This window comes from Diadema setosum, chromosome 2, assembly GCF_964275005.1.
Source record: "Diadema setosum chromosome 2, eeDiaSeto1, whole genome shotgun sequence".
In the NCBI taxonomy this organism is placed as follows: Eukaryota; Metazoa; Echinodermata; class Echinoidea; order Diadematoida; family Diadematidae; genus Diadema; species Diadema setosum.
In genome coordinates, this window is record NC_092686.1 from 10,620,552 (window position 1) to 10,646,987 (window position 26,436).

The 26,436-nt window shown below is 39.7% G+C and overlaps 1 protein-coding gene across 1 annotated transcript in view; it reads left to right on the forward strand.

Annotated features, from left to right (window-relative positions):
• The window catches only part of LOC140239662 (serine/threonine-protein kinase A-Raf-like), an 81,577-nt gene that overhangs the window by 53,491 nt on the left and 1,650 nt on the right, over positions 1-26,436 (forward strand). The window contains exons 4-17 of the mRNA XM_072319495.1: positions 1,569-1,721; positions 2,804-2,863; positions 5,451-5,611; positions 8,712-8,883; positions 9,744-9,792; positions 12,948-13,073; positions 17,468-17,637; positions 18,514-18,625; positions 20,172-20,256; positions 21,045-21,221; positions 22,241-22,287; positions 22,715-22,833; positions 25,250-25,381; positions 26,125-26,259. Of these exons, the coding sequence (XP_072175596.1) occupies positions 1,569-1,721; positions 2,804-2,863; positions 5,451-5,611; positions 8,712-8,883; positions 9,744-9,792; positions 12,948-13,073; positions 17,468-17,637; positions 18,514-18,625; positions 20,172-20,256; positions 21,045-21,221; positions 22,241-22,287; positions 22,715-22,833; positions 25,250-25,381; positions 26,125-26,259 (1,698 nt within the window). The remainder of the gene's footprint in view (positions 1-1,568; positions 1,722-2,803; positions 2,864-5,450; positions 5,612-8,711; positions 8,884-9,743; positions 9,793-12,947; positions 13,074-17,467; positions 17,638-18,513; positions 18,626-20,171; positions 20,257-21,044; positions 21,222-22,240; positions 22,288-22,714; positions 22,834-25,249; positions 25,382-26,124; positions 26,260-26,436) is intronic.

Here is a 26,436-nt window from a genome sequence, read left to right on the forward strand (position 1 = left end):
AACTTTTTTTGCGAGATACCAAGAAAACACTTATGAAATAGTACAGAGCATACCATTTTAAGAGGAATTCAAAGTTTATTCGATGAAAACCAGGTTTGGAATGACTGAAACATCCAAAAACAAAGTGAAACAAAGCGATCGTAATAAAATGTGGGTCCCACACTTTATTAGAATCGCTCTGTTTTGGATATCTCAGCCATTTCAAAACCAATTTTCATCAAATAAACGTTAAATTCCTCATGGAATTACATGCTCTTTCATATTTCATAAGAGGTTTCTCACTATCTCACCAAAAAATGTTAGAAACCTGAAATTAGGTCTCAACCAAAACTATACAATCCCTGTAAAGAATAAACAATATTTACGAAATTCCTATGATTCCAATCACCTGTATAAAGCATGTTTTCAACTGTTGCATTGTGTTTTTTGCTCTTGATATGAAGTAAGATCCAAATATCTTGTATGATGAAAGTGTTAAGGAATGTTTAATGTACTTTCTGGTTAGCCTTTGAATCAGAGATGTTGATATGATGTGCAAATAAAGACATTCTGTACTCCTAACTCCCCCACCCCCACCACACAATTCTCTACTAGCTTTGACTGAACATGACATATTTTGCTCATATTTGGTTGCCCAATTCTCAAGTTTTGATTATCCTGGAAGCTAATTCAGTTAAAAGGAGAAACCAAAACATTGTAATTGCTCTACATCCTTTGCTATACAATTCTCAGTGTAATGCAATTGACATTTCCCTGTTATGTTTTATTATGATTCCATTGAGATTGAAAGTCTGACATTATCATGTAAGATTGTCAGTTATTTTACAGATGGTAATATGGTATTAGTTGCTTCAATTATCATTTAACACAAATTATTCAATAGGTTTGTCATGAGAAATGATGTAACATGTGTAGGTGCAGCATAGTAACAGCCAACCTCTTGATTTGTGTATTGCTCAGGTGATTTACTGTAGAGACGTATAAAATACCATCCAACGTGTGAGAAAAGATGGTATGTTTCTGAATTAAAAAAAAAAATACTTGATAGATGGGGGCAAATACTGCATTGAAATAGAAAACATTTGTATCCTGTAATTTGTTTCTTCTAATAAAGAAACACCTATACTCAAGACCCTTGGTGTCCACTGTATGGAGGGGGGGGGGGGCTGTGATTATGTTGTGAGAAAGGAAGACAGTGGCCAGGGTGGATAGGTGTTCAGATCTGGGGGCTCACTTCAGTGGGGCAAAATCATGAATGAAAGATGATTGGTTTAACACATACAGTAAATGTTTAGTATGACTCCTCCTCCCCCCCCCCTTTCCCTCCTCCTCCTCCTCCTCTTCCTCCTCTTCCTCCTCTTCTTCCTCTCCCTCCCCTCCTTCCTCTTCCTCCTCCTTTTCCTCCTCCTCCCCATCTCCTTACCCCCTCCTCTTCCTCCTCTTTCTTCTCCTCCTCATCCTCCTCCATCACCACCACCATCACCACTACCATCACCACTATTTTAACAGTACCATGAGTCATTACCATATATCCTTTTATATTATCTCGATCATGTTGCTCTGGACAGGTCCTACCAAAGCCGGGGATAACTCTCAAGGAGGCACTCTCGAAAGCCATGAAGATGCGGGAGCTGACGTCGGAGATGTGCGTGGTGTACAAGAACAACCCCAGGATGCTGGTCAATTGGGATACGGACATGATGTACTTGGCTGGGGAGGAGGTCAGTGTGGCGGTCACCGTCAATCTGTCAATCAAACTGAAGAACTGTACTCTATTTCACCTTTTCAGGTTGCTGCAACCAGCATATAGTACTGAGAATGCACTGATAGTAATCTTTTTTGTGTTCAAGAGATTATTCATAATCTGCCCCAATAGGATGTCTTTGCTATTCATATAAATTCCCATGTTACTAAGTGAAATTTATTGACTTGCAGAAAATGTGGAAAAACACAGGCTGTGTACATCGTGTAAAATAAAAACCTGGCTAGTGTGAACTCCACTAGCAGGACTGCTGATATCTGAGATGATTTTTTATCAAAATGCCTTTTTTCTTTCCATTGCACCCCCTTTCTTGCAAGCATACTGTGGCCTTTCTTTTCACTTGTAGTTTGGTGAGGCTGTCACTTGCATTTCTTTCTGTCAGTGTTCATGAATCTATCAATCAATTAATCAGTCAGCCAAGCAATCAGTCAATCAGTCAGTCAGTCAATCAATCAATCAATCAATCAATCAGTCAGTCAGTCAGTCAGTCAGTCAGTCAGTCAGTCAATCAATCAATCAATTGATCAATCAATCAATCAATGTGATGCAGAATGATGCATTTGAGCTTACCAGTGATGTGCTTAGAAGGTGCTCTGCAATTACAGTATGCCCATAGCAAACTGGAATTCACCCATACTTCTCCTTTGTAGATACCACAAATTTGATGCTATTTGGTTGCCCAAAAAGTTTGAAGCCCATATGAATGTTTCAAGACATCTCTTTTACCTAAGGTGCTTGTGCTGGATAAGAGGCAGTGGTCTGGCATGAATCAGGAAGTTGGCTGTACAAAGCAGTAATACACAAATCATGTGTCATTTTGTTGAATGCTTTCCTTCTACCTAGAAAAGTCATGTTGGGGTGAGATACTGATGGAAACAAAGTAATGTCTACCATCAGAGGAGAAGCAATTGCAGCCACATTTTTTTTATATAAGTGATCAGAAAAACCTCCCAAAATATGCTTGCAATAGTCTGTTTTTATTCCTGAAGCTGGTTTCATTCTATTAGCAAATACATATAAATTTTTTCTTTCCCCCCTCAGATTTCAGTGGAACTGAAGGCGCAGAACTTCCCAGCACCCAGCAGCATATCACATAACTTTGTGAGTACTTCAGTGCCATGTACGGACATAGCATTTCAACATTGTTACAGTGAATATGATAGGGGGCTGGACAGTTATGCCGAATCATTCATATATGATGTAGATCAAGTTATATGCATGATTAATAGTCTATCATGTTCAAGACCAAATTATAGTTCGTAGGTTTTCTTGTGTGGATACATATTCTGTACATTTAAGTACATAGCTTGGACACTGAAAAACTGTGTGCCTTTTCGCATCATATCACACTTTTAAAAAGAGGTGAGATTTTGCATTGTTTTAGATACTCAAAAATTATATTCTTTCAGATATAATGGATTCACCCCTTGTAACTATTAGTGTACAAGCTTTCAGTTTAGATGTAATGTTAGGCACTTTGGACCAGGAAAGAGGATTCACAAGACTTTTATAGTTAGTTCATGCCCTTTTTTTTTCTCTCTCTCTATTTTTACTTCTTTCAAGGGGTAAGGAGGTGGTTTTATATCAAGTCTGGTACAATTGGAAGCTGGCCATCCTACTCCCATAGGCAGATGATGACAATAAAGTAGACATATACTCGTGTCAGTATCTGTCAGAATGGTGTGATTTCATTTTGACTAATAAGTTGAACGGAAGAAGCCAGAGGGCAGGTCGGCGCTGCGTTGTAAATTTCAGCCGGGAAGTCCCGTTGACACCCGTAGTAGAAATTGTAGTCCAGCAGCAGTACTTCTTGCCATAAATCATATTTATATCAGTGATTAAGTGGGGTAGTTTCTAGCAATGCATTCTGTCCTACCGAGAGAGAAGCCCCAGGATCGTAAAGATGTCTCACTGAAACTTCACTCTGTCTTCATAACTCCCGGGGCCGGCCGGGAGGTTGGTCGATTGAGACCAGTGAGAAATACACACATCTGACTCTAGATCCAGCTCCGGTTTGTTGGCACCGATCCCACCAGGTCAGGAGAAGAGGAACCAGTGGCCTGGGGGTCACGCAGAGGTCAGGGCAGAAAGAAAACAATCCCTGGGAACGCAACACTGGTGTGCGCTCTACCTCGAAACTCGGGCATCATCAGAGCTTTTTGTTTGCGTTCTATCGCATTGCGTTGTGTTAGGAGAGAGAGGGGGAGAGGAAGAGCTGGACAGAACTTATATTTGTTGTTGCACTGTAGTCACAGTATTGCCTTTGCTGTTTCACTGTAGTTGCAAGTAGGACCTAAGAAGAACCAGCTTTGGGTATCAGCCACATTAGGTGGTAATCACCCTACAAGGGCTGATGACAGAGATGTACACTTTTTACGAGTGCAGTTGTGTGCGAACGAGCAGTTGCCAAGGTGTTGCGTATCATATTTTCTCATTCACGCCTGGCTAGGCGTGGGGCGTTATTCAGTGCCGACATTTGCCAAAGTCAACTGCGCTGGGAGTTCACACACTCCTGTCAGGAAAAAACTCTGTTGGACATGAATGTTTGTAACAATGTGGCATATTGCCATAACTGTACTACTGCCACTGTAAATGGTTTAAATACCATTCTCACTGTACTTACGGCAATATAAGAGTGACTGCTTCGTGTGGAGTTTGTAATCTCCTTTTGTATAGTAGTAAGCAAACCGTGTCCATATTTATGGCTCAAAAACTGGTGATATGAGTAAAAACACTCAATTATGACAAAAGGAAATGCATAGTAGCCCAGATTTGTTATGCAGTAGTATACAAGTCACCCAGACTCACACTCTGGATTTTGACCTACAAATTTTATTCTATTTTACAACATGTATCAGCCAAGTGTGTGACAGTTTTGTTCAGCCATGCAGTACAGAGTACTTTCTGTGCTTTGGGAATGCGTGTGACTTGTCACTGTAAAGCTTGGTCGTTGTATCCTTCTTGATTGAAATTGATGACTAATAAATAGTACAGGGGGAGAAAAAAAAAAACTAGCTACAGAAAAGAAAAAAAAAAACAAGCAAACAGCAAAAACAAAACTTAGGTTTTTCACATGTGGTGTTGACTTGCTTTAAAGGGGATGGCTAGTAACTGATCAGTGGGAATGCTGGGGGATGATTGTTCCAATCCTTGTGGGATTCATTTAAGAGTACATTATACAACTATTGTTGTGCAAAAATTATTTGCTTCAGAATGGTCTCATATTCAAGCAATGTGCAGTTAAATGTTTCCAGGTTAGCGTGCCTGTACAGTGACGGGGTATTAAACTGCACATTACTTGAATACGAGACCCTTCTGACACAAATAATTTTCACACAACAATAGATGTATAATGTACTCTTAAATGAATCCCACAAGAATTGGAACAATCATCCCCCAGCATTCCCTCTGATTCCCACTGATCAGTTACTAGCCATCTCCTTTAAGTTTCATAGAATATACAATGTATATATATAGGTTATAGACAGGTTATATTACAATTATTCAGAAATATGAGGTGCTTCAGTCTTAATTGAGTGACACGGTTTTGTTTTCACTTCTGTGGATGAAAAGAAATCTTGCTTAGCATGAAGACCTTGGACTGATTCCATTGTGCCAATTTTTAAAGCTGTCATCATTGACTTGAATATTAAAGTGATGTTCTCTATTTTGTCTCCTCCATACACAGGTTAGGAAAACCTTTTTCACGTTAGCCTTCTGTGACAGCTGTCAGAAGCTCTTATTCCATGGTTTCCGCTGCCAGACCTGCGGCTACAAGTTCCACCAGCGCTGCGCCAACAAAGTGCCCACGATATGTACCTCCACGACGGGGGATAACCTGTATAAATTGTAAGCTTCATGGAGCCGCATTGGACCACACCTCTGCCCAGATGTTGGTTTTGTTGTTGTTGTTTTTGTGGAATTCCAATCTCGATAAAGCCTTGATGTTTGAAGCGTTACAGAGGGGTCCTCCTTAAAGGAGACCTCCGGATGATTTTCAGACTTTTACATTTGAACAACGATAAATTACTTATACTGAGAACAGAGTTTCAGAATTTGTAGTGATTGGGGTGAGGAATAAGAATGTTTTCAAAATTTAAAACAAGTTGCAATGAACAAGGATGATGACATAGCAGCCTCACCATAAGAATGCATGAGTTGGGGCTCAAGGATGCAGAACAAAAGAAATAGGCATGCATAGATTTCACACAGGTGAACATGTTCAGTAAGCAGTATTGGAATTACACTGCTAGATTTCTGAAATATGTGAGGCTCCTATGTCATCAACAATGTTCAGTGTAATTTGTTGATTTTTCAGAGTATTGGTTTCTCCGCTCAAGGACCACAATAAATTCCACAAATCTATATAATATGGAGTTGTCAATTCATGTACTACATGATGTGAAATTATGAAAATCATCTGTAATGCCCCCCCCCCCCCCTTTAAACTGATCAACAAATCACATGTGGCAATATCTAACCTCTAACTTTAGAACTTTAGGGGAGAGTTTGAGGGCTTACAGTTGCAGGATCAGCACCTTTAACTCTTTCCATGCCAGGGACTTTGGGCAATGTGTACAACGCTATGGGGTTTTCACTCAAAGCACATGAAGGCTTAAAGGTAGTGGTCCCATGTAACTCAAAAGATTGTGGCTACTGTCTAACAAGAATGGACTAAAGGAAGATTAAAGGTATTCAAATTAGTTGACAGGGCTATTTTATAGACACACCTGGATTAATCACATTATACTTTTCAGAAAATAAAAGGACTGCTTTCATTTCTGGCTGCCAAGTCAATGAGTCTTTTAGCAAAAGTGGAATTTCGTTGTATGTCACCAGAAGCCACTGCAGAATGAAATTTTGAAGTAACACAAGGGAGAGTGTGCAAATAGATTATTACAGCCTTTAAAGTTCAAGTGGGAAGTTTGGAAAATGTAATTGTGCACCCAACATTGATGCATTATTTCTACAACGGGGTTACAATAGTAGTGTGATGAAGATCATGTTACGGTTTCTGAGCAGAAAATGACATACGTAAGTGGACACCATCACAAAGTCCTGAACGAATCACATTTCATGTGTTGCATTTCAGGATGTGCATGCACATTGGCTATGACTTTTAATTCCCGATTGTCCACATTTCCGTTGAAATGATAATGATGCTAACAATAACATTTCGGATCAATAAAGCGCCAACTCCACTTAAAGTGATGTGGTCAGTCCTCTCTGCTCTCATGGTAGTGGTGTATCATGTCAGCTGCAACGTGTAGCTGCATTTTAGAGGAATAGTGCAGGGCCCTTCGTTCAGCGTGAGATCCTTCAGAAGAGCTTTTCTAGGCAAACCTGTGCACGAGTTTTTTATCAATGCATATGCATCATTCAGTTTTGTCTGGAATCATGATTTTTTTTTTTTTTTTTTGGGGGGGGGGGCAGAGCTGCCAAGTCTCCCTGATTCTGCAAGAGTCTCCCTGAAAATGTCAAAATCTGTTCATGTCTGAATAAGAGAATGTTAAAATCTCTCTGACTTGGGAATTATTTTCGCCCATTGAAATGCGTAACTCTTAGATATCTCCCTGACTGCTGTGTGGATTCTCCCTGATTTGGATATGAGAATGTTGGCAGACCTGGGAGGGGGGGGGGGGGGGGGGGGCTCTGACTAGCCATCAGTCCACCAAGTGGTTATTACTCATCACTTGTGAATGATGCCAGGTGTTTTGATGGAAGCGCATTGCATTTTCATTTCTGCAATGGCCGTTCATGGACGGGTCAAAATGAATGGAGTAAAATGAAAATGGGGTCGGGAATTAAGACTAGACATTTGTGGTTTTATTGTTGTTGTTGTTCTGGTCTATTTTGAGATTTACAGGAGTAGAATTAAAATCAAAGAGACACCTATAGTTTGTTAGTGTGGAACATTAGGTGATGATTCACATTTCACTTAGCTGAGTGGTTATGCTGTATTCATGTATAATCTTATCACAGTAAAATTTGCAGTACATTATAGTGTCTGGGGGATGGGAGTGTCTAGAGCTTGAACTTTCTGAATCTACTTTAACCTGTTGAGAACAAGTCCCGAGTATACTCGGGCAAGTGTCTATGGGAAATGCATGTTGTAGCAAAATCAACCTGTCCTCAATAGTTAATGAATACTGGATTTTGTTGTGAAATGCACTTTGCATAGCAACCAAATCTTTCTGTTTCTGCAGGAAGTACCATGAAGACTCGAATGTCTCTAAATGTCCAGTTAAGAAAATATAAAAGTCATCCTGATTCATGGATAACTTTGCTTTATTGAGATGCATGTAACAGACAGATGTACCTTCCCAACAGCCCATGGAAACCTCTGCGATATTGATATGTGACTTTTGGCAGCCCGAACTTTGTTCTTAAGTAATACGTCTGCAAAAATTTTGAGTGCTGTTTAGGGCTGTCGTTAGCCATTTGAAAGTGCAAAAGAGAAGAATTAATCGGAATCGCATTGCACACATTTGTGTGACCTCTGTTAGCCACCAACAAGAGTCTCTGAAAGGAATGCTATGAAGCAAGATAATTTCGTAGCACGAAATTTTCGCACATTGCCACTGGCATTCAAGACATATGTATAGTGTAGACAATAACTTTCGCATGTATTTTAATTTCGCAAATCTTGGCTCTTACAAAATTTACAAAATTGAAATGCATGCAAACATTTCTGATTTCACAGTATACTCCCCAGAAGAACTTGCCTGTTTTGGTGAGTGACTTCTCATGCCTCTCCACAACATGTAGTCACTCAAGTACGGAGTTTACTCCCCAAGTCAATGAATCAGATAATACATTTATACCTGTTCCGAGATACCTTTGAAACTTTTTTGAATGCATGTTGAAAAAGAAAAAGAAGAAAAATATGTACCATGTCATTTTAACATTTTTCCTCACCCAATCTTGGTGCTTCTCTTGCTCGTGATAGATTACTGGCTCTAAGAAAGGACGACGATTATGCAGACCCGTTCCCGGAACCGGAGTCGCCATCCTCGCCGGAAGACCAGGACTTTCCAAGGAACCCGTTGCCAAGGGAGCGGTCCACGTCGGCGCCAAACATCTGTCAGAATGCGGTCAATGTTCCCGGGCAGCAATATGACGTGAGTGATACTTGGTTTTTGCTTGTTTGCTTCAAGGTCAGTTTCAGAAACATGCCAACTGCTATTCTTTGCTTGTATTTGCCATCTTGTTTCAGAGCACCCGAAGAAGATGCTGTGCCTACGTGTAGTTGCTTTAGGCGTAAAGTTGGTACTGTAAAACAAAGTATTTTCGCGGCATGAAAATTTTGCAAATTGGAGCCGACGGCCTTTTTCGCAAGTTGCCTCTAACATTCCATGCGTATAGTGTAGACGAGAACTTTCACGTGCAGTGTAATTTTGCGAATCTTGGCTCTCGCAAAATTCGCGAAATTAAAATGCACGTGAACATTCCTTGTTTTACAGTGTTTTGGATATGAAGTTTCAGAAAGAATAAGATGCTTCCTGTCATCACAAATATCAAGTGCTAAGGTTTTGTTTATATGCCACCACACCACCAGGAGTGCTGCTTTGCTCATCCTGGTCAGGTCTATGTTACTTTCTTTCTGATTTCCTTCTTCATTCTTGTTTAGCTCTGTCTATATACTTTATATCTATTGTCTACATATTTGTTCATCTGTCTGTCAATTGAATATATCTATGTATTTTCTATTCATCTATTTTCTCTCTATATATCTATCTATCAATCTCCATTCAAACTGTAAAGCTCTGTCTAATTAGATACAACTGTACCCTTTATCTATTTAATCTATCTATCCATCCATCCATCCATCCATCCATCTATCTATCTATCTATCTATCTATCTATCTATCTATCTCTCTGTCCATCTGTCTGTCTGTCTATGTAACTGATTAGGTATCATTTATACTAACTGTCTATTTATTTGCCCTCTTTTGATATTGGTGAACTTTGTGTTGCTCAGGATGGATCAGGTACAAGATTTCCATTCCCCAGACCGTCACTCAATCCAGGTAAGACTGCTTGCATGTCTCATATATTTTATCATAGCATACATGTCTCAGTTGACTATATAGCATATATTTCACTGATGAGTCACATGATTCTTTGTTGGGTCAATATTTTGGGGGAAATATTGAAAATGAAAACTGGTTTATGAAGAAAATATGAAGACAAAGGTGTGGAATGATTGAGAAATACCATGGCAGATGAAATTTATCTGTAGTGATGTTAGATACTGTTCACATTTTTGTGTCTGCTATGGGTACTTTTATGAAAGTCAGAAAAGTGTAGTATGGCACATATTTACAATTATTATAAAATGCCAGTAAAAAGATTTTCCTGCTGCAAGTTCTGCATGTAACATTTGTGCGAAGGGAGAGACAAGTCCAAAACTCCACTTGTAGATCAAAAAACTAAATGTGACTATTGGCTTCAGGTAGATATCATAGTGCATTGTGAACTGCGGTTTCAATTTAGCCAAGTAGATGCAGATCCTTTTGTCGCATGGGTGTACTTATTCTCAAAAGAGCATTTTCATCCTAGCCATTTCAAACATTGAAATTATCCATAAAGCAATCTTGACCATAGCCGACAGCATGGGTATCCTACACACACATACATGCATACATAAACCACAACCAAACCAGAGAACAAGTTGCTTGATAATATTAGGAGTGTTTTCTTGTCGTAAGTTTTTGTTTTTGTCTGACATTCTCTGCATTCTAGAACATCTGTAACCATCAAAATTTTTCTTTGTTAGGGATTGTATTATGTGCTTGGCAGAACTTATTATTCTTATTGAATCTGATTGATTTACTGACGAAAAGAACAGATCTGTACGCTTTTTGGAATGCAAATGATGGTGATGGTGCATGATAAAGAAATAGTGTACTACTGACAGATCAAATCACACAGTATAAATGTTGTATACATGAATATCAGTACTGTCTCTTTAGTTCGGAAGTATGATTTCTCTGTTGCATGGGGTATCAGTGTTTTGTGTGTATCTGAAAAATGGTGATGTACTGAGTTATGTTTGTTGGTAAAAAGCAGCAACTAGAGGAGGAAACTGAAGAATTGCAGAGTTAACGTTTTGCAAACTCACACTAAAGTATCAACAGATCAATTAAAGCATGCTTCAGGGTTTAATGATAAGTCACTTTTTTATGTAGCTAGCCTAGGTAAAAATTCCCACGTGAAATCTGTTAGAGTAAGATAGTGCAAGTCCTTTGTTTTTGGAGACTCGCAAGTGCTTGACTCGCATGGGGGAGAATGCTGAATGTACAGGGGCATGTGTTGGGGGCATTATGTGACTGTTCTGATTGTTAATACTCTGCATTGAGCATGGAAAGTACCGTGTGTTGTGTATTAGTGGCTTTCACTTTGCGATACTCAGTATCCAAGGGAAGAACTTTGCGTGGAGTTTTCAGATTTTGTCTAAGTTCCTCGACCCCAGTCCATCCCAAACTTTTTGAAGGTACATGTATTGACTTTCGCATTTGGTGGTAGTTTTCTGTCATGTTTTCACCCCCCCCCCCCCCCATCTCAAAGAATGTTGTGTTCCTAATGCATTGTCACTCTGTGGTTTTATATCTGTGATAAGGGATTACGTCATACAATGTAGTTCAAAGATGACTTTCTAAACCGCTTTTAAAAAAACACAACATTTTTGAACTTAAGAGAGGTACCATGCAAGTGCCAGAGTCCAAACATGACAGCCAGTGATGTGACCAAAGAACTGAGGAGATTATCTCTAAACTCTTCTGGACCGCATCTCTGTATCCTTCATCCTGTCCTGATCAAGATACATTAGGAAACATGCAGAAGATATGAAAGCTCTTGGTTCATATATATGTTCATCTGCACATTTGTCCTTACTGTTGTGTGCTGTTTTAAAAACATTCATGCAATACTAACAATTTTTCTCCTTCAAAGATCTCTCACCAATGTTTTGACCATGATTTTTTTTTTTTTCTCCTCATGCTCTTTTTGGGAGGGCATTACCACATTTCGCAGATAAATCATTTTAAGTCGTTTTGTGTCATTTTTGTACCATGTGCATAACTCATACAACTTGCGTCTCTCATATGACACTTAACCTACTATCATGCAAACTGTATTATTTTTTAAATGTCATGTGTTTTCATTTAATATATCTAACACCTGACGTGTCTTTTGTTACGTTATTCTAGCCATAAGGGACATCTCTATCTAAATGGATTATTTTGCTTCTTTGAAAATCATTGTGTTAATATAATTTTCCTCGTTTTCTTTCTTCCATGTTTTCTTGTCCGTCTATCCGAAACTTTGCTGTGCTGATAACACCTGTCGCACCATTGAATGTAATCTATAACTTGTTTTTCATGTATGTTTGTGTCCTGAATCCCACATAACCCCTACATCGTCGATATTTTTTTCAATTATTCTCTTTCCCCCCTTTCCATTTGCCTCATTCTTCCATTTTCTCTTCACTTTATATAAAATGAAAATCATAACCCTGTCTGATATATTTCAAATATTCGGTTGTCTGCATGTCTGTTTCTAAACTACCCTGATTTCTTTGTATTTATATATATATATATATATATATATATATATATATATATATATATATATATATATATATATTGTGTGTTTATGTTTTCCTTGTTCATTGTGTATTATTACTCTAATATCTTCTCTGTCTCATTGTTTCCGTTTCCTTAACCTATCCATCCGCCCTCATTCTTCAATCCGCCATGAATCTCTTCATTGTGTATTCATACTTTTGCCGATTCTGTGCATGACTGCATGTGTGTCGTCCTTGCACCCATCTGTCTCTTTCATTTGATCATTGCATGCATGTGTACATTTGCTTGTAAATGTCTTATTTTCCTATTGGTTGGCATACCTACTCATGTGTGCTCAACTTTGTTCTTGCCCCCCCATTCTCTCTGTACACACATATGCCCATGCTTTGATGCTTGAATCTGCCTCTCTTTTTTTCTTCCAAAATGTCGCATGAATGTTTTTGTTTTGTTTCCTTGTTGATCAATCTCTTCTCTGCCCCTCCTGTCTCTGTTGCTATGGTATCCACCTGTCCATCAATCTCTCTGACTGCTAACCTGTCTTTGTATCTGCCCACTGCTGCCACGCCCCCCTCATCCTGGTATGTAACCCCACTCAGATAACCACTCTATCAGTGCAGCCGTTAACATCACTGGGGCTTACGGCGGACATGGCAAAGTGCTTACCCCGAATAGCGCTGTCCAGGACGCGGTCTTTGATTACGACCCCACTAACATCGCCAATGGTGAGTCGGGGAGGGGTAACCCACCCCCCATCCCCCAACCCTCATCTCCCCCACCCACCATCCTAACAATCCACTTGTTGCCTCCATCCACAAGACCTGGGAAGATCTCTCTATGTCTGATTATTACCCTTGTCCTCACAATTAATTTGATGTGTTGCACAAAGTTTCTTGGGTGTTCTTGAATAAGTGCTTAAAAGTGCATCTACATGCATTATATGAAAAGAAGGGGGCAAGTTTTCTATCATTTCGTAACAAATGGTGCAGAATGAATATTACTTGTATTTTCCAACCAAAGGCCAAGCAAAGGCAAAATAATCTGATATCATTCCTTTTTGAGATCTAGGTTAGTGGTTTAATGTGGGTTTTGTGGCCTCACTGATGTCTAAGAAACAGTCCCCCAAGAGAGTTTGCGGGCTTTGCTTCTCCCACATCAGCATGTAGAGTGCTCTCCAGTGCACCCTCCTATCTGACATGACAAAGATAAGATTACTTAGCCCAGTTATTGGCAAGCACTTGCCTGCAATGAAGCGACACAGTCCCAGTACCCGTGAATACCAGGGTCATAGGACAAAGCAGCCTTGCTGTCTGATTGCAGACATCCCAGCCATTCTGAATCTGGAGGAAAGAATCTGAATTTTGACCATTTCCAGCTCTTGTTTCAGTAGGAGTTTCTTATTTTTCTTGATAATTTTACTGCACATTCCTATGGGAACTGCTCTGTCTTTCCTATTTTTGAGCCAAATCATTCCTATTTTTTGGTCAGAAAGGTTGGGAGGTCTGTGATTGTATCACAAAACATGTGCTACATGTATATGTGTATATGCAAAGGTTAGTGTCCGCAACATTTTCTCTCTAACATTAACTCGCCATCAAATCATGCGCTTTCCTCGTTCATAGCAACGCTGTTTGATTTCTGCATTCATGGTGTGTCTGCCGATGTATTTTCTATCCAAACATTACGAGCAACTCAGCCATCTTTTGTAAGAGGCATATCCTCAAGAGAACCAATACATCCGTAGCAGCAACATCAGTCAAAAATTGAAATCAGCCACATTATGTCAATCTCTCTGTTCTGTCCTACTTCTTCTACTGTTTTGCTTCTATTTCTTTCCCTGTTGTTCTTGAACCATACTAACATAATATCCAGTCATAGTAAATGGTGCTCGTTTGGTTGCAGCTTTCTGATATTAGCAACCAGCCGAACACCTCGTATATCATTATTAGCTGCCCCATTCACACACTGTAAAAACATCGGTGTTAGATTTAACACCACGGGTGTTAAATCTAACACCGATCAAACTTCAATAGAGGACCGAACCCACAGGTGTTAAAAATGCACTGTGATGGTGTTGAAAAATGTTCACCTGACACTTCGTGGTGTTAATTTGACACTGTACCTGGTGTTATTTTGATACTGTACTGGTGTTAATTCAAAAATGACACCACATGGTGTTGATTTGATATTTGATGGTGTTAATATCAATGGTTTAACACCCGTCCAGCTTCAATAAGGGACCACACCAGCTGGTGTTACTTTGGTGTAAATTTATTTTCACATTTTTTCAAAAATCTAGTATTTTAATGTAAAATTCTTGATCGTCTCATTTAAATTAAAATTCAACAAGAAGTGCAGTTACTAAGAAACTCTTCAAAAAACAGTTTAAAATTTGGAAATGACACCCGGAGGTGTTAATTTAACACCATAAATGAGCACCGAAAATTTAACATCAGCTCGGTGTTCACTATTTAACACCGGACTTTTTGCAGTGCACCATCGTGCTGAGCTTGTATTCTGTGCAGACGATGAAGCAGGAAGTCGTAGGTACATGTATGATTGTATAGGTGCTGCTGGTAGGATACCCTGACAGAATTCTCGGTATCACAGCCGTATCATTTCCCCGGCTGCAACTGCTGGTAAAGAGTGGAAGTGCACGCTTTGCTGCTCACGTGCCAGAAAACATGCAGTATTTCCAGATCGCACTGAAGTGCCAAGAAACTCCTCTGCATGGAAATTCCCTCAAAATATTTCAGTGTTTAGAATTTTAGATCCACTCTTTGCCCCCTTGTCAAAAAAACAACAACAGCAACAACAACAACAAACAATATATATAAATACATAGATAAAACATTGTTTCGTGTGAGATGCCATTAATACTATTTATTCCTCCTTCATTATGCTGATGACAAGTCAATTCACTGTTTATAATCTATATATTACTAGGGATAGTACTACTGTAGAAATTTTTTTTTCATGCAAACTTCTCTGTTAGAAGAGCTAAGGTCTTTTGAATTATTTCAATCCAGGAGTTGCCAGCCCTTGTGATCGTGCAGGGCGATGCAAAAACCATTTTGCCCACCTGCAGTAAGTTGGATATGTAGGCAAGGGTCCATCCGTACCTCTCTGGCAACTTTACCTAACAGTGAATTGCAGTAGTTGCCGTGGAAAAGCGGGCTGGCTTGAGATGTTGGTTTATAGCCCCCTGCCACGTATTGGTTTGAACTTCTTTCTTTTTTTTCTTTCTTTTTATGGAGGGGGGGGGGGAGGTCTGGTCCACTCCCACATCATGGTCTGGTTTCCTGCGGAGATGTTTCTGTTTTGCCTGATCCAAATGTTGACCACTCTGCACAATGTGTAAGGATGACCAACACCCGATCTAAATCCTGGAGAAGTGGGGGGGGGGGGGGAACAAAACCATAATACCAAAGTCTGACTTAACTATCAGTGGTTCAATCCTTGCAACACAGTGAGAGAAGCCTTACCCTCAAGTAGGAACAAAAGTGAGAGTCCTTTGGAATGATGACAGTCCTTTGGAATGATGACAGTAATGGCAAAGAAAGAGATTTGCCAAAGTATGAATCCTCTCAATGGTCATTCCATTTCAGGCCGACTTTCACTCATTTGTTATGTTTGATTCAATGTGTCTTTGCAATATTGATCTCTTGTTTGATTGTGGAAAGCACAACCTGACGTATAGTGCAATCACATTCAACTTCTCCTTGAACAAATATCAATGGTTCATTCACTGAGTGCAAAGAATCAGATTACACACTCAGATCCCGACCTCCAGTGATAGTAACATGAATACATGTATCATTGTGACTGTTATATTTTAGGTGTGGCACACACATACACGGCTTCCAAGGCGGAAAAGGAAATAATTACAAGATAAAGTGAACTCTTACAACCAACAGTTACTTGAACTACCTAGAATGATGGATGAAAGTGGTCACTGCAAAGTGTCATGTCGAGACGTGCAAAAATTGGCTGCTTTGTGACGGCTTTACTTACGTGTTGAAATTTACAGATCCCCCCCCCCCCCCACAACCTTGTAATGTGGCTATTCAATTTACCCGTTCCTACCAAATATCAACATTGGAGATCCACTTCGTGTGCAGCAATCGCTGCTTTATCAGACGAGTCTCGAGCAAAATTTCCGGTTGTCACAGGCAATTGCTGTTACAAAGGAATGCCCCAAATGTGAATGATTGAATAAATTGGTAAGTCAACCTATTCATCGTCACGTGGCTGTGGAGATCCAATGAAGATGCCAATGGCAGTTTTTTGTCATGGTGGTCTCACGATCACCTTACGTTTTGTCTTGGTTTGCTAGCATTATGAGCATGCAAGGTATGCGCCTTTGCCAATCAGTATGACCGGACATGCATGTTTTGATCAGAAAGCATGGTTGCAAAGAATGCTTTTTATTGCCTTTTCTTTCTGGGAGCCTCAGAGACCAGGGCCCCGTTATACAGCAAAGGCTTCTGGTTGCTCAGTCGTGAGTTTGTTCAAATTTCACGGTCGGCCTGAGTTCTGACTGATGTCGTGCTTGGAGCCAGTCATAATACTTTAAGCAGGCCCTAGACTCTGGGGGGCAAAGAGGGCAGGTGGAAGGATGATTATGAGTTTGAGTTGACCGACTGATTGGTCATGTTCTTTCAGAAGCTTTCCCAGAAAGTTTCTTTTCGATGAAAAAAAGAAAACGTAGAGGATAAAGGGGATGGGGAAGTATGTGAAGTATTTCACTCAAAGACAATTTTATGCTGTTGAAAAGAAAAAGAAAACAAGATAGATTGGCCTCAGTTCATCTTAACGTGCCAAAGAAGTGAATCCAAAATATGGAATTATTAATCAAATTGTTGAGGGGAAAAAAATGGTGGTATACTGTGTTCAGAGAAAATCTTTGTCTGCATCCAGAAAGTACATTTCCCTGTGAGCCACTAGCCCCCAGTGCACTTGTCTTTTACACAACTCATGAAATAGTGTGACTCCTCATGAAATAGTGTGACTCCTCACAGGGCTTAACTCTTTCACTGAAAGGAATCAATCAAAAACAAAACAAAAACAAAACAAAACAACTTGCTGAAGTTGCCCATATTATCACCTACCCTTGCAGGTCTGGCCTCCAGTCTACCAAACACGTCCAACATGATCCACAGTCCCAACAGGGTCTCGGGGACGCACAGCTCCCAAGCCTCACCGACCAGGGAACCGAAGTGTCGGAATCGCATGAACAACGTGGACGCCAAGGACAACAAGCTTAAATCCATCATCCCAGGACAAAGGGTTGGTTGTAGTATAATTGTCCTAGCCATACTAGTAGCCCCTAGAGTCCAAAGCAAAGATATCCTACTCAAAGACCCATGGGAATACATATATTCCTATTTTTTCTTCAAGTTAGTTAGTTATAGCAGAACAGTACACAAAACAAAACAAAGTTTTAAAGAAATGCAATTTTTTAAAATTTCTACAATCTGTAAGTTGGTGTTTAATCCTAGCATATAACCATGACAGAAGTGTGTCACATCCTCACAAAATAAGAATATACAATTTCATTTGTGTATTACACAATTTCTTGTCAAATCTATCCGAACTGTAAATGTGGATTAATCGACCGACATCAAGTGATGTTCGGCTCATTTTTTATTTGCTGTGAAATGATTTAAAAATGTGATCGTATTTAGCAGCAGAAAGATGATGAAAACGTAAGCCCATGTGTGCTTGTTTTTCATTTTCAGCTACAGATCTTTAATATAATGTGTTGATTTGAATAATGACAGTGGATAAAAGTGACATGTAACAAATGGTGATATCGAGGTCAATACTGTATATGCCATATATTTAGCAAGTCTAATTTCACCCGAATCGGAACTTCCCGCCTATTTCACGAGTGGATAAATTTGCGATCATGGAGTACAATAATGAACGGAAAAACTCATGCATTTTGCATTCTTGTCAGAATCAGAGTTGATATTTTTGTGTGTTGTTAAAAATGCGAATAGCACCCAATCAGCAAAATCTGCAAAAATCAAACCCCTGCAAAATATATGGTATTTACAGTCGTTCAATGTTCAGTCTGAGTGCTGTGTATGCATTGTTGTTATCACTGCAAGGATCACGAGTCTTTATATCGTTGTTGGAAATGGTGACCTGTCATTTCAGAGGCAGAGAAGAGATTCCAATGATGACTGGGAGATTCCTGCTTCAGAAATCTCGCTGGGTCCCAGGATAGGGTCAGGTTCGTTTGGGACCGTGTTCAGCGGCCAGTGGCATGGTGAGTTTCCTTGTCCGTTCTCATCAGTTCAGTTCAGTGTGATTTTATTTCTGCATTGTGCCATGAAAGTCATACATGAATTAGCAGTACATGTATATGAACAAAACTCTCATGTCATGAATTCACAGTGAAGTGATTACGATAATCTAAAAGTGTTTCAACAAATGCATTGAAATTAAAGAAATCAATGATATACTCATTTCCAGTGTGAGAGAGAAAAATTCTGACATCTGACATGCAGAAATGATGACTGTTACACTTTTGCCAAAAATACTGCAGATTTCGTAGACATGTCTGGTTTTCCCATACGATATTTCTACATGTGTCTGTTGCAGGAAAACTAAGAATACAGTTGAACCTCTCGTATCCGGACAAGTCGGGACCGGGGCTCATCCGGATAAGGGATTTGGCCGGATACGGGAGACTCAATGCTTTATACATGTACATACATAGACATGTACTGATGTAGCCCATTGTAGTACCACATGTAGTAATGTGTATACTGCAACCTTTTCATTGTTACATTTGGGGATGTTTGGGGATGTTAAAATGTCTGAGGGTAAGCAATTTGGAAGGAAATTTGATGTAATGTATGTTAATCATCACGGCGAGATTGCGTCCGGATAAAAGAGAGATCCGGATAAAGGGAGGCCAGATAATAGAGGTTCAACTGTACTGTTTTTCAACAACAACAACAAAATATGCCTTTGTAGCTCTCAGAATACTGCAATACTATTTACAAGATTGATATTTTTGGTCATGAAATTATTCCTCTGGCAGTGAATATTTTCACACATTTTATTTTTGCCGCTCATTTAAGGAAGATGACGTGTACATGATTTTGGTGTCAATGACTGAAGATACACTACCTGTAATGTTAGGAATTTTCTCTGTGGATAAAACATAGCGACTGAAATTTTTGCATCCTGTGATAAGGTTCTTACTGGTATCACATTGCACAAAGTGCATGTAAATCTGTATACTGCTACAGACCCCCTATTATTTACAGTCAATTACGGACTTGAAATTAGCCTGCTGTGTGTGTCCTTGATGATTGCCATGATTTCTGCGTTGAGTATTCGGTCCTATGACATGTTGGAATATGTGAAAGCATGTTATAGGAGTGTACCATCATGCGAGACCTCAATGATTGGACAAGCGTAAAATCTAGGATACATCAAAAGGATTGATCTAAGATGACACTTTGTTCCTCATGGTCTGTAATTGACAGTTACATAAGAGACCAGTTGACTAAACACATTCGAATGTTACATAGACATTCATAGTGACAAAGGTTGTCCTTGATAACTAATAAGCTACATGTAGCCTGATGCTTGTTAAACATAGCAATAACCACCGTGTGTAGGCTTGTTCCAGAGAAATTACATGTTTTCAATAAGAGCAGGTTAAATGATAAAAGAGTTCTTGGTCCTTTGGGAAAGAACAGAGAATAAGTGCAATCCATGAACTTGAAGAGATGAGCACACCAGCCATTTGCAAAATAGTTTCCATTTGTTAGGATTTGATTCCTCTTTGCTCTTCACAGGCACAGTAGCAGTCAAGAGGTTGAATGTGACGGACCCCACGCCGTCACAACTTCAGGCATTTAAGAATGAGGTTGCAGTGCTGAGGTAAGATCAGCTGGTGTCAAAGAGAGTCGAAATGAGTCAGAGATCGTGGTTCCCAAATAATCACAGTCACAAAACATCTCAGCTGGGCTTAAAGTTATCCTTTGTTTCATTCAATTTATGTTATTTAAATGTCTGACTTTGCTGGCTTAACAAACCAAGCAAAATGGGTAAGGTGCTCTCTGATATCTTAATCTCTTAATTTATTGACATGTTGTGCACATTCAACATTGTGTGCATATTCGAAGGAATCCCTTTATGGGGTGGGGGTACTTGAAATTGGCAATTGACATCATAAACCTAGAACATTTGTAGGTATCGAAGTTGTGACTCCATGAAGATTCATCAACATTTACGAAATGGTGAAATAGGATGCCACTTATGCATGATGTCATTTCCAATTTGGTTTGCCTTCTCTGTCGTCCGCGACATTCAAGTTTCATTTCTGTCTGACTTCAAATTCGATCGAATTGACAAACCACGCTATTATTGAGTTTATTCTTTTGCTTGGTAATGAAATGAGCATTTACATGTATCACTGTTACTTTTTTTTTGGGTTGCACTGATTATCTGTATGTCATGCTTTACTTATAAATCCAATAGCATCCCCCCCCCCCTTCCTCAGAATCATGATGGAGAAATGAGACTTAGCCCACTCTTTGCCAGGGACTTTGGATAGCGTGTGTACAGCACAATGGGGTTTTCTTTGCCGATTGAATGCTCACAGCACACAAAGGTTTTAACCACTTTTGTTTTCCCCCAACCCCTGCACCTGTGCGTCCGGCTTCCAGGAAAACGAGGCACGCGAACATCCTTCTCTTCATGGGCTGCACGTCCAAGCCGCAGCTGGCCATCGTGACGCAATGGTGCGAGGGCTCCTCTCTCTACAAGCACCTGCACGTCCTGGACACCAAGTTCGGCATGCACCAAATCATCGACATCTCGCGGCAAACGGCACAGGGCATGGAGTGAGTTCTCTTTCCCCCTGACCAGTCTGCAGTCGGGGGCTGGGAGTATGAGGATTGTTCGCCGGTGGCAACCAAATTGAGTTTGAGGAGTACTCTTAATATAAGATACAATGTGTTCCACCTCATGTGCTGATCAGTAAAATTCCTTTGCTTTTGCTGTTGACATGATTTGGTATAACCACAAAGTTGACAAAGATTTCAATACATGTACGACAATTTCAAAAAAAAGGAGCAAGGGACCAAGTGTGGACAACTTCAAAGAAGTATTTTAAGTAACATAGCAACAACAGAAGAAATCATTGGTCTTGTAAAGGGTCTACATTCCGAACAATTTTTGTTGCTCGAAGCAGTAACAGTGGTGTTATGCATAGGATATGTATATGTTCATTTCTATTTCCTTAAAAACTCGATGAAAATATATGAGGCACATTTGTTCTAACATATAGAGAAACTGTGGTGTACATTTGTTCTAACATATAGAGAAACTGTGGTGTATCAAGTTTGTTTTGAGGGCATTTCTGTACATACAGAGTAAAGTCTTCAAACTCTAAAGGCAAAGGTCAAAAAATAATATAGGGATTTGTGCATTTGAGTTTTCTGTGAATATGACCTCGTGGGTTGTGAGGGGAACATCTTGGGTAAAAACATTTTGTCCAAGGACTTCAGCACTTAGCACTACTCAAACTTTGGACCTCTGGTTGTGCCCTTACCCAGTGCTCCATTTGAACATGTTCAGTGAGAACAAACCTGGACATGTACAGTGCACTCCCATTATTGCGAACACAGTTAAAACGAAATGCTTGTGACAACGAACTTAAAATTCAGGTCCCTAAATCATCATCTATACATCTTTATATATTGTACTGTTCAGCTATGATAATATAAGGAAAGTTTGATATAACGAAAGAAAAATGCTGGTCCAAAGGACTTCATTTTGACAAGTAGAGTCACCTATATTTATTGTGAAGACTTGGTTTGTTGCTTTGAATCATACTAACTTCATCCCTTTCCATCCACAGCTACCTCCATGCCAAGAACATCATCCATAGAGATCTGAAATCCAACAGTATCCTTTCCATATCAATCCCATGTTAGTATGTATGTGTGAACATGATTTACCGGAAGAAAAACTTGAGTTCGTTCAAGGTGTTTAGTGTGACACAGGTACATCAGAACTTACTTTTATGTTTGTTTGAATAGTCAAGATGAGTTCATGAAGTAGGGATTTTATGTTGTGTAAAATGTAAAATTTGACGTTAATATGAGCCATGAGGTTTGACTTGAGATAATGGAAGTAGCAATGTTCCATTTTAGCTTCATAGGTGTGTTACTAATCAAATCACACTCGTAGACCAGTTGTGTTTTCTGTAATAAATGGTCATGGTATTGACACCTCATCGTCCTCATGGATAGTGGTCAAAACCAGGCCTTTCAAGTTGTCAGTGCTGGTGAGTGTCTATATAGTTTCCTTGACCCCCAAACCCCCCTGCCAGACATTTTCCTCCATGACGATTTGACGGTCAAGATAGGAGACTTCGGTCTGGCCACGGTCAAGTCGAGGTGGAGTGGTTCGCAGCAGTTTGAGCAGCCTTCGGGATCAATACTCTGGATGGTAAGAGGAAAACGAGGAGAGGGTGAACAAGTGTCATTGAAGCACAGATGAGATAGGATGGATTCATGCTTCTCAACCTTTTTATACCCCCGCCAAACGAAGTTTGAAGGGGGTATATAGGAATCAGCGGACGGTCGGGCGGTCGGGCGGTCGGTCGGGCGGTCGGTCCGTTGCAAATCTTGCGTCGCGAACTACTTCCTCAGTTTTCAACCGATTCCCATAAAACTTGGCACAGATGTGTGCCTTGGGTTGTAGATGTGCAAGACGTATTTTTTGACAGTACCCAAAAGTACGTTGCCATGGTAACGGCATATTATGGGCAAAAATGGGTACAAATCTTGCGTCGCGAACTCCTCCCACAGTTTTTGATCAATATTTATGAAATTAGGTACAGATGTTCATCTGAATATGTTAATGTGCAAGACACATATTTCCGCAGTGGCAAAAAGTGCGTTGCCATGGTAACGGCATGTTATTGGTAAAATATAGGGCAAAATGTTTCATGGCAAAACTGCTTCATTAGTGTTCTTCCAATTCTCATGGAATTCATATTGAATGTTTGTCTTAGGATATAGGTCAGCATGACACATTTCTTGACAGTGACAAAAAGTATATTGCCATGGTAACAGCTCACATATTATGAGCGAAAATGATGGAAAATTTTGTGTTGCAAACTACTTCCTCAGTTTTTGCCCAATTTCCATGAAACTTGGTACAGATGTGTGCCTTTGGTTGTAGATGTGCAAGACGCATTTTTCGACAGTACCCGAAAGTACGTTGCCATGGTAACGGCATATTAATGGCAGAAGATCAAGGAAAGATCTTGCGGATTTAACTACTTCCTCAGTTTTTTGACCAAAGCTTATGAAATGTTGTTTTGACCAAAGCTTATGAAATGTTGTTTGGCGGGGGTATAACCAGTCGCTGTAGCGACATTTCTAGTTTAATCCAAGGCCCACTTTGGCTCCTGCAATATGTTTTTTTTTGAGACCCAGTCAGATCAAATGATGCAAATCTTTTTATTACCTCTGCCAAGGAAGGAGGTTAAGTGATCATTGGCGTTGGTTTGTGTGCTTGCAAAATAACTCAAAAAGTTGTCGACGGATTTGAATGAAACTTGCAGGAAAAGTTGATAATGTCACAAGGAACAGATGATTAGAGTTTGCTAGTGATCCGGGAATTTCAGTGGATTTTTGAAGGGTTTCCTATCGTTTGGCATATAAGGTCAATGAACTTGGACTTTCAAACAGGGCATACTAGAGGTTTATACTCGCACCAAAGCGCGTGCTTTACTCGGGCATTCAAGGCGCCGCACAGCTGGAAGGTGATGACGTATACAAAAGGCTTCTACATTGGGAAATTGCAGCCGTGTATGGGTAGAAATGAGTTGCTGGCTTGGTGGAGGTCTGCGCTCTCCTAGAGTGCTTTTCTAGTTTCACTTCTGGCCGACATCGCAGCCCAACGGTTGAGAAGTACTGGGCTAGATGGTATCAGACAGGTTGGCTTTTAAAACGTATTTGAAGTCCAAAGCAAAACAAACAAACACATGTATGTACAAATAAAAACGTAAAACAGAAAGTTGTAAAGAAATTGACCATGTCCTTGCCTTCAAGTGATAGTTAATCAGTGAGATCGAGGTGAACATCTTCTTTTCTTCATTATAGCTAGCAAATATGCATGGTAGTGTCTTTCTTCCTTTCACTTTCTTGCATTGCTTGTCACAGAAATATGGAAATATGTAGCCAACAAAATGCAGGATTTTTTTTTTTTTCAGTATGTTTTTTACCACAATGGGCTGTAGGCTCTTTAAAGGCATTATTTACCATTTACAGATGAAATGTAAACCTAGCTTAAGTGCTTCAGGATCATTATAAAATGAGACTTCGGGATAGAAACAACCAATGTAAGTATGTTAAGTATTGTTAAATATACAAAATGTGAACAATGGTTACAATAAAATTGTTTCTAGAATAAACCATCTACGGTAATGGTTTATTAAGAAAATCAATGATATCTCCTTATATTTCAGGCTTTATTGCAAAATTCTTATATGGTAGGATGTTTTGTGATACAACTGACCTACACATATGCATCAAATGTAATAACTTTAAAAATTTTTTAAATCAATGCTCCCAAAGGTAAACAATACCGTAAGTCTGTTCATGTGAATGTACTTGCAATGCTTTGAATGACTCTTCTACCTAAAGGTATAAATGAATTATTATTATGTGCATCTTTCATATGAACTCCATTGCTCATCTCGAAACTATTAGTAACATTTCACATGTGTGTATCTGAATTTCTGTAGATGTGTATTCCATAATTGGACTCTATCTGTACTGCTGTTGCAGGTATGGAGTTTTATTTTGATATCAATTTGATGATACCTCTGATTATTCTTCCTTGTTATCTGCAGGCCCCAGAGGTTATCCGCATGAGGGACCCCAACCCCTACTCATTCCAGTCCGACGTGTATGCCTTCGGCGTGGTGCTCTTTGAGCTGGTGACGGGCTCACTACCCTACCAGAGCATCAGCTACAAAGATCAGGTACGTGGTAGGAGATGTAAGCATGTGCATAAGATGTGTGCAAAATGGTGATCGGCATGCAGAGTCCGTTCCATCTGAAGTCATCTTCTGTCTTGCGTCTAGAATTCAAAATACGATGAAGCTTGTCACACGTGACGCCATCATAAAGAGCGTGATGAAAATGTTGTGTGGTGATGAACAGGGGTTACAGATTGCCAGCTTTGAGAATTTGTGTCACAGGGGAATGAACAGGAAATATATATATTGATTGAGTGAATGCAGCAATATTAGTCGAACACATCAGTGGAGTTTGAAAAAAATTGGACAGTCCATTCAAAAGAAATTTAAAGAAAGTTTAAATGCCTCCATCACTGGATGAGAAATGTACAACTCTACATGATGTCACCTATTGGACAATTATATAAAGAAAATGTAAAGAGTATTCTGCAAAATTTATTTCTTTTTAATGAAAAGTACGTATTCCCTCAACTTGTTAATGAAATATGTTAAGAGTAATATCTTTCCCCCCTACATTTTTCAAGAGGTCAAGTTAGGTGCTCTTTCATTATGCTAGAAAAATGAAAACCTGTTGGGGTTTATATTGGGGCTCATACCCCTGTGAGTTCACTCAGCATTACTTGCATGATATAACAGAAGACCTTTATAATGGTAAAGTATAGATGAACAAGAACAATAGTGCTTACGCACCGTCATCGGGGCAGCTCTAAATGTTGATTTCTCGCTCTGATTTCATCCTCCACCAGATCATATGGATGGTAGGGCGGGGCTACCTTCAGCCGGACCTGAGCAAGGTCAGAAATGACACGCCCAAGGCCCTTAAGAGACTCATCACAGACTGCTATGCGTTGAACAGAGACGAGAGACCACTCTTCCCAGTGGTGAGATCCCCCCCCCCCAACCCCCGAAACATTCAAGCCGTTGTTGATGTCATAGTCATTCCCAAATCATTTGACATTTTGATTTGTTCTAAAATGTTGTCTGGCAGGTTGATGGATTCTGTTGCCATTAACTTGACATCATGTCATTGGGGAATTGTATACGCATGCTGAGACGGT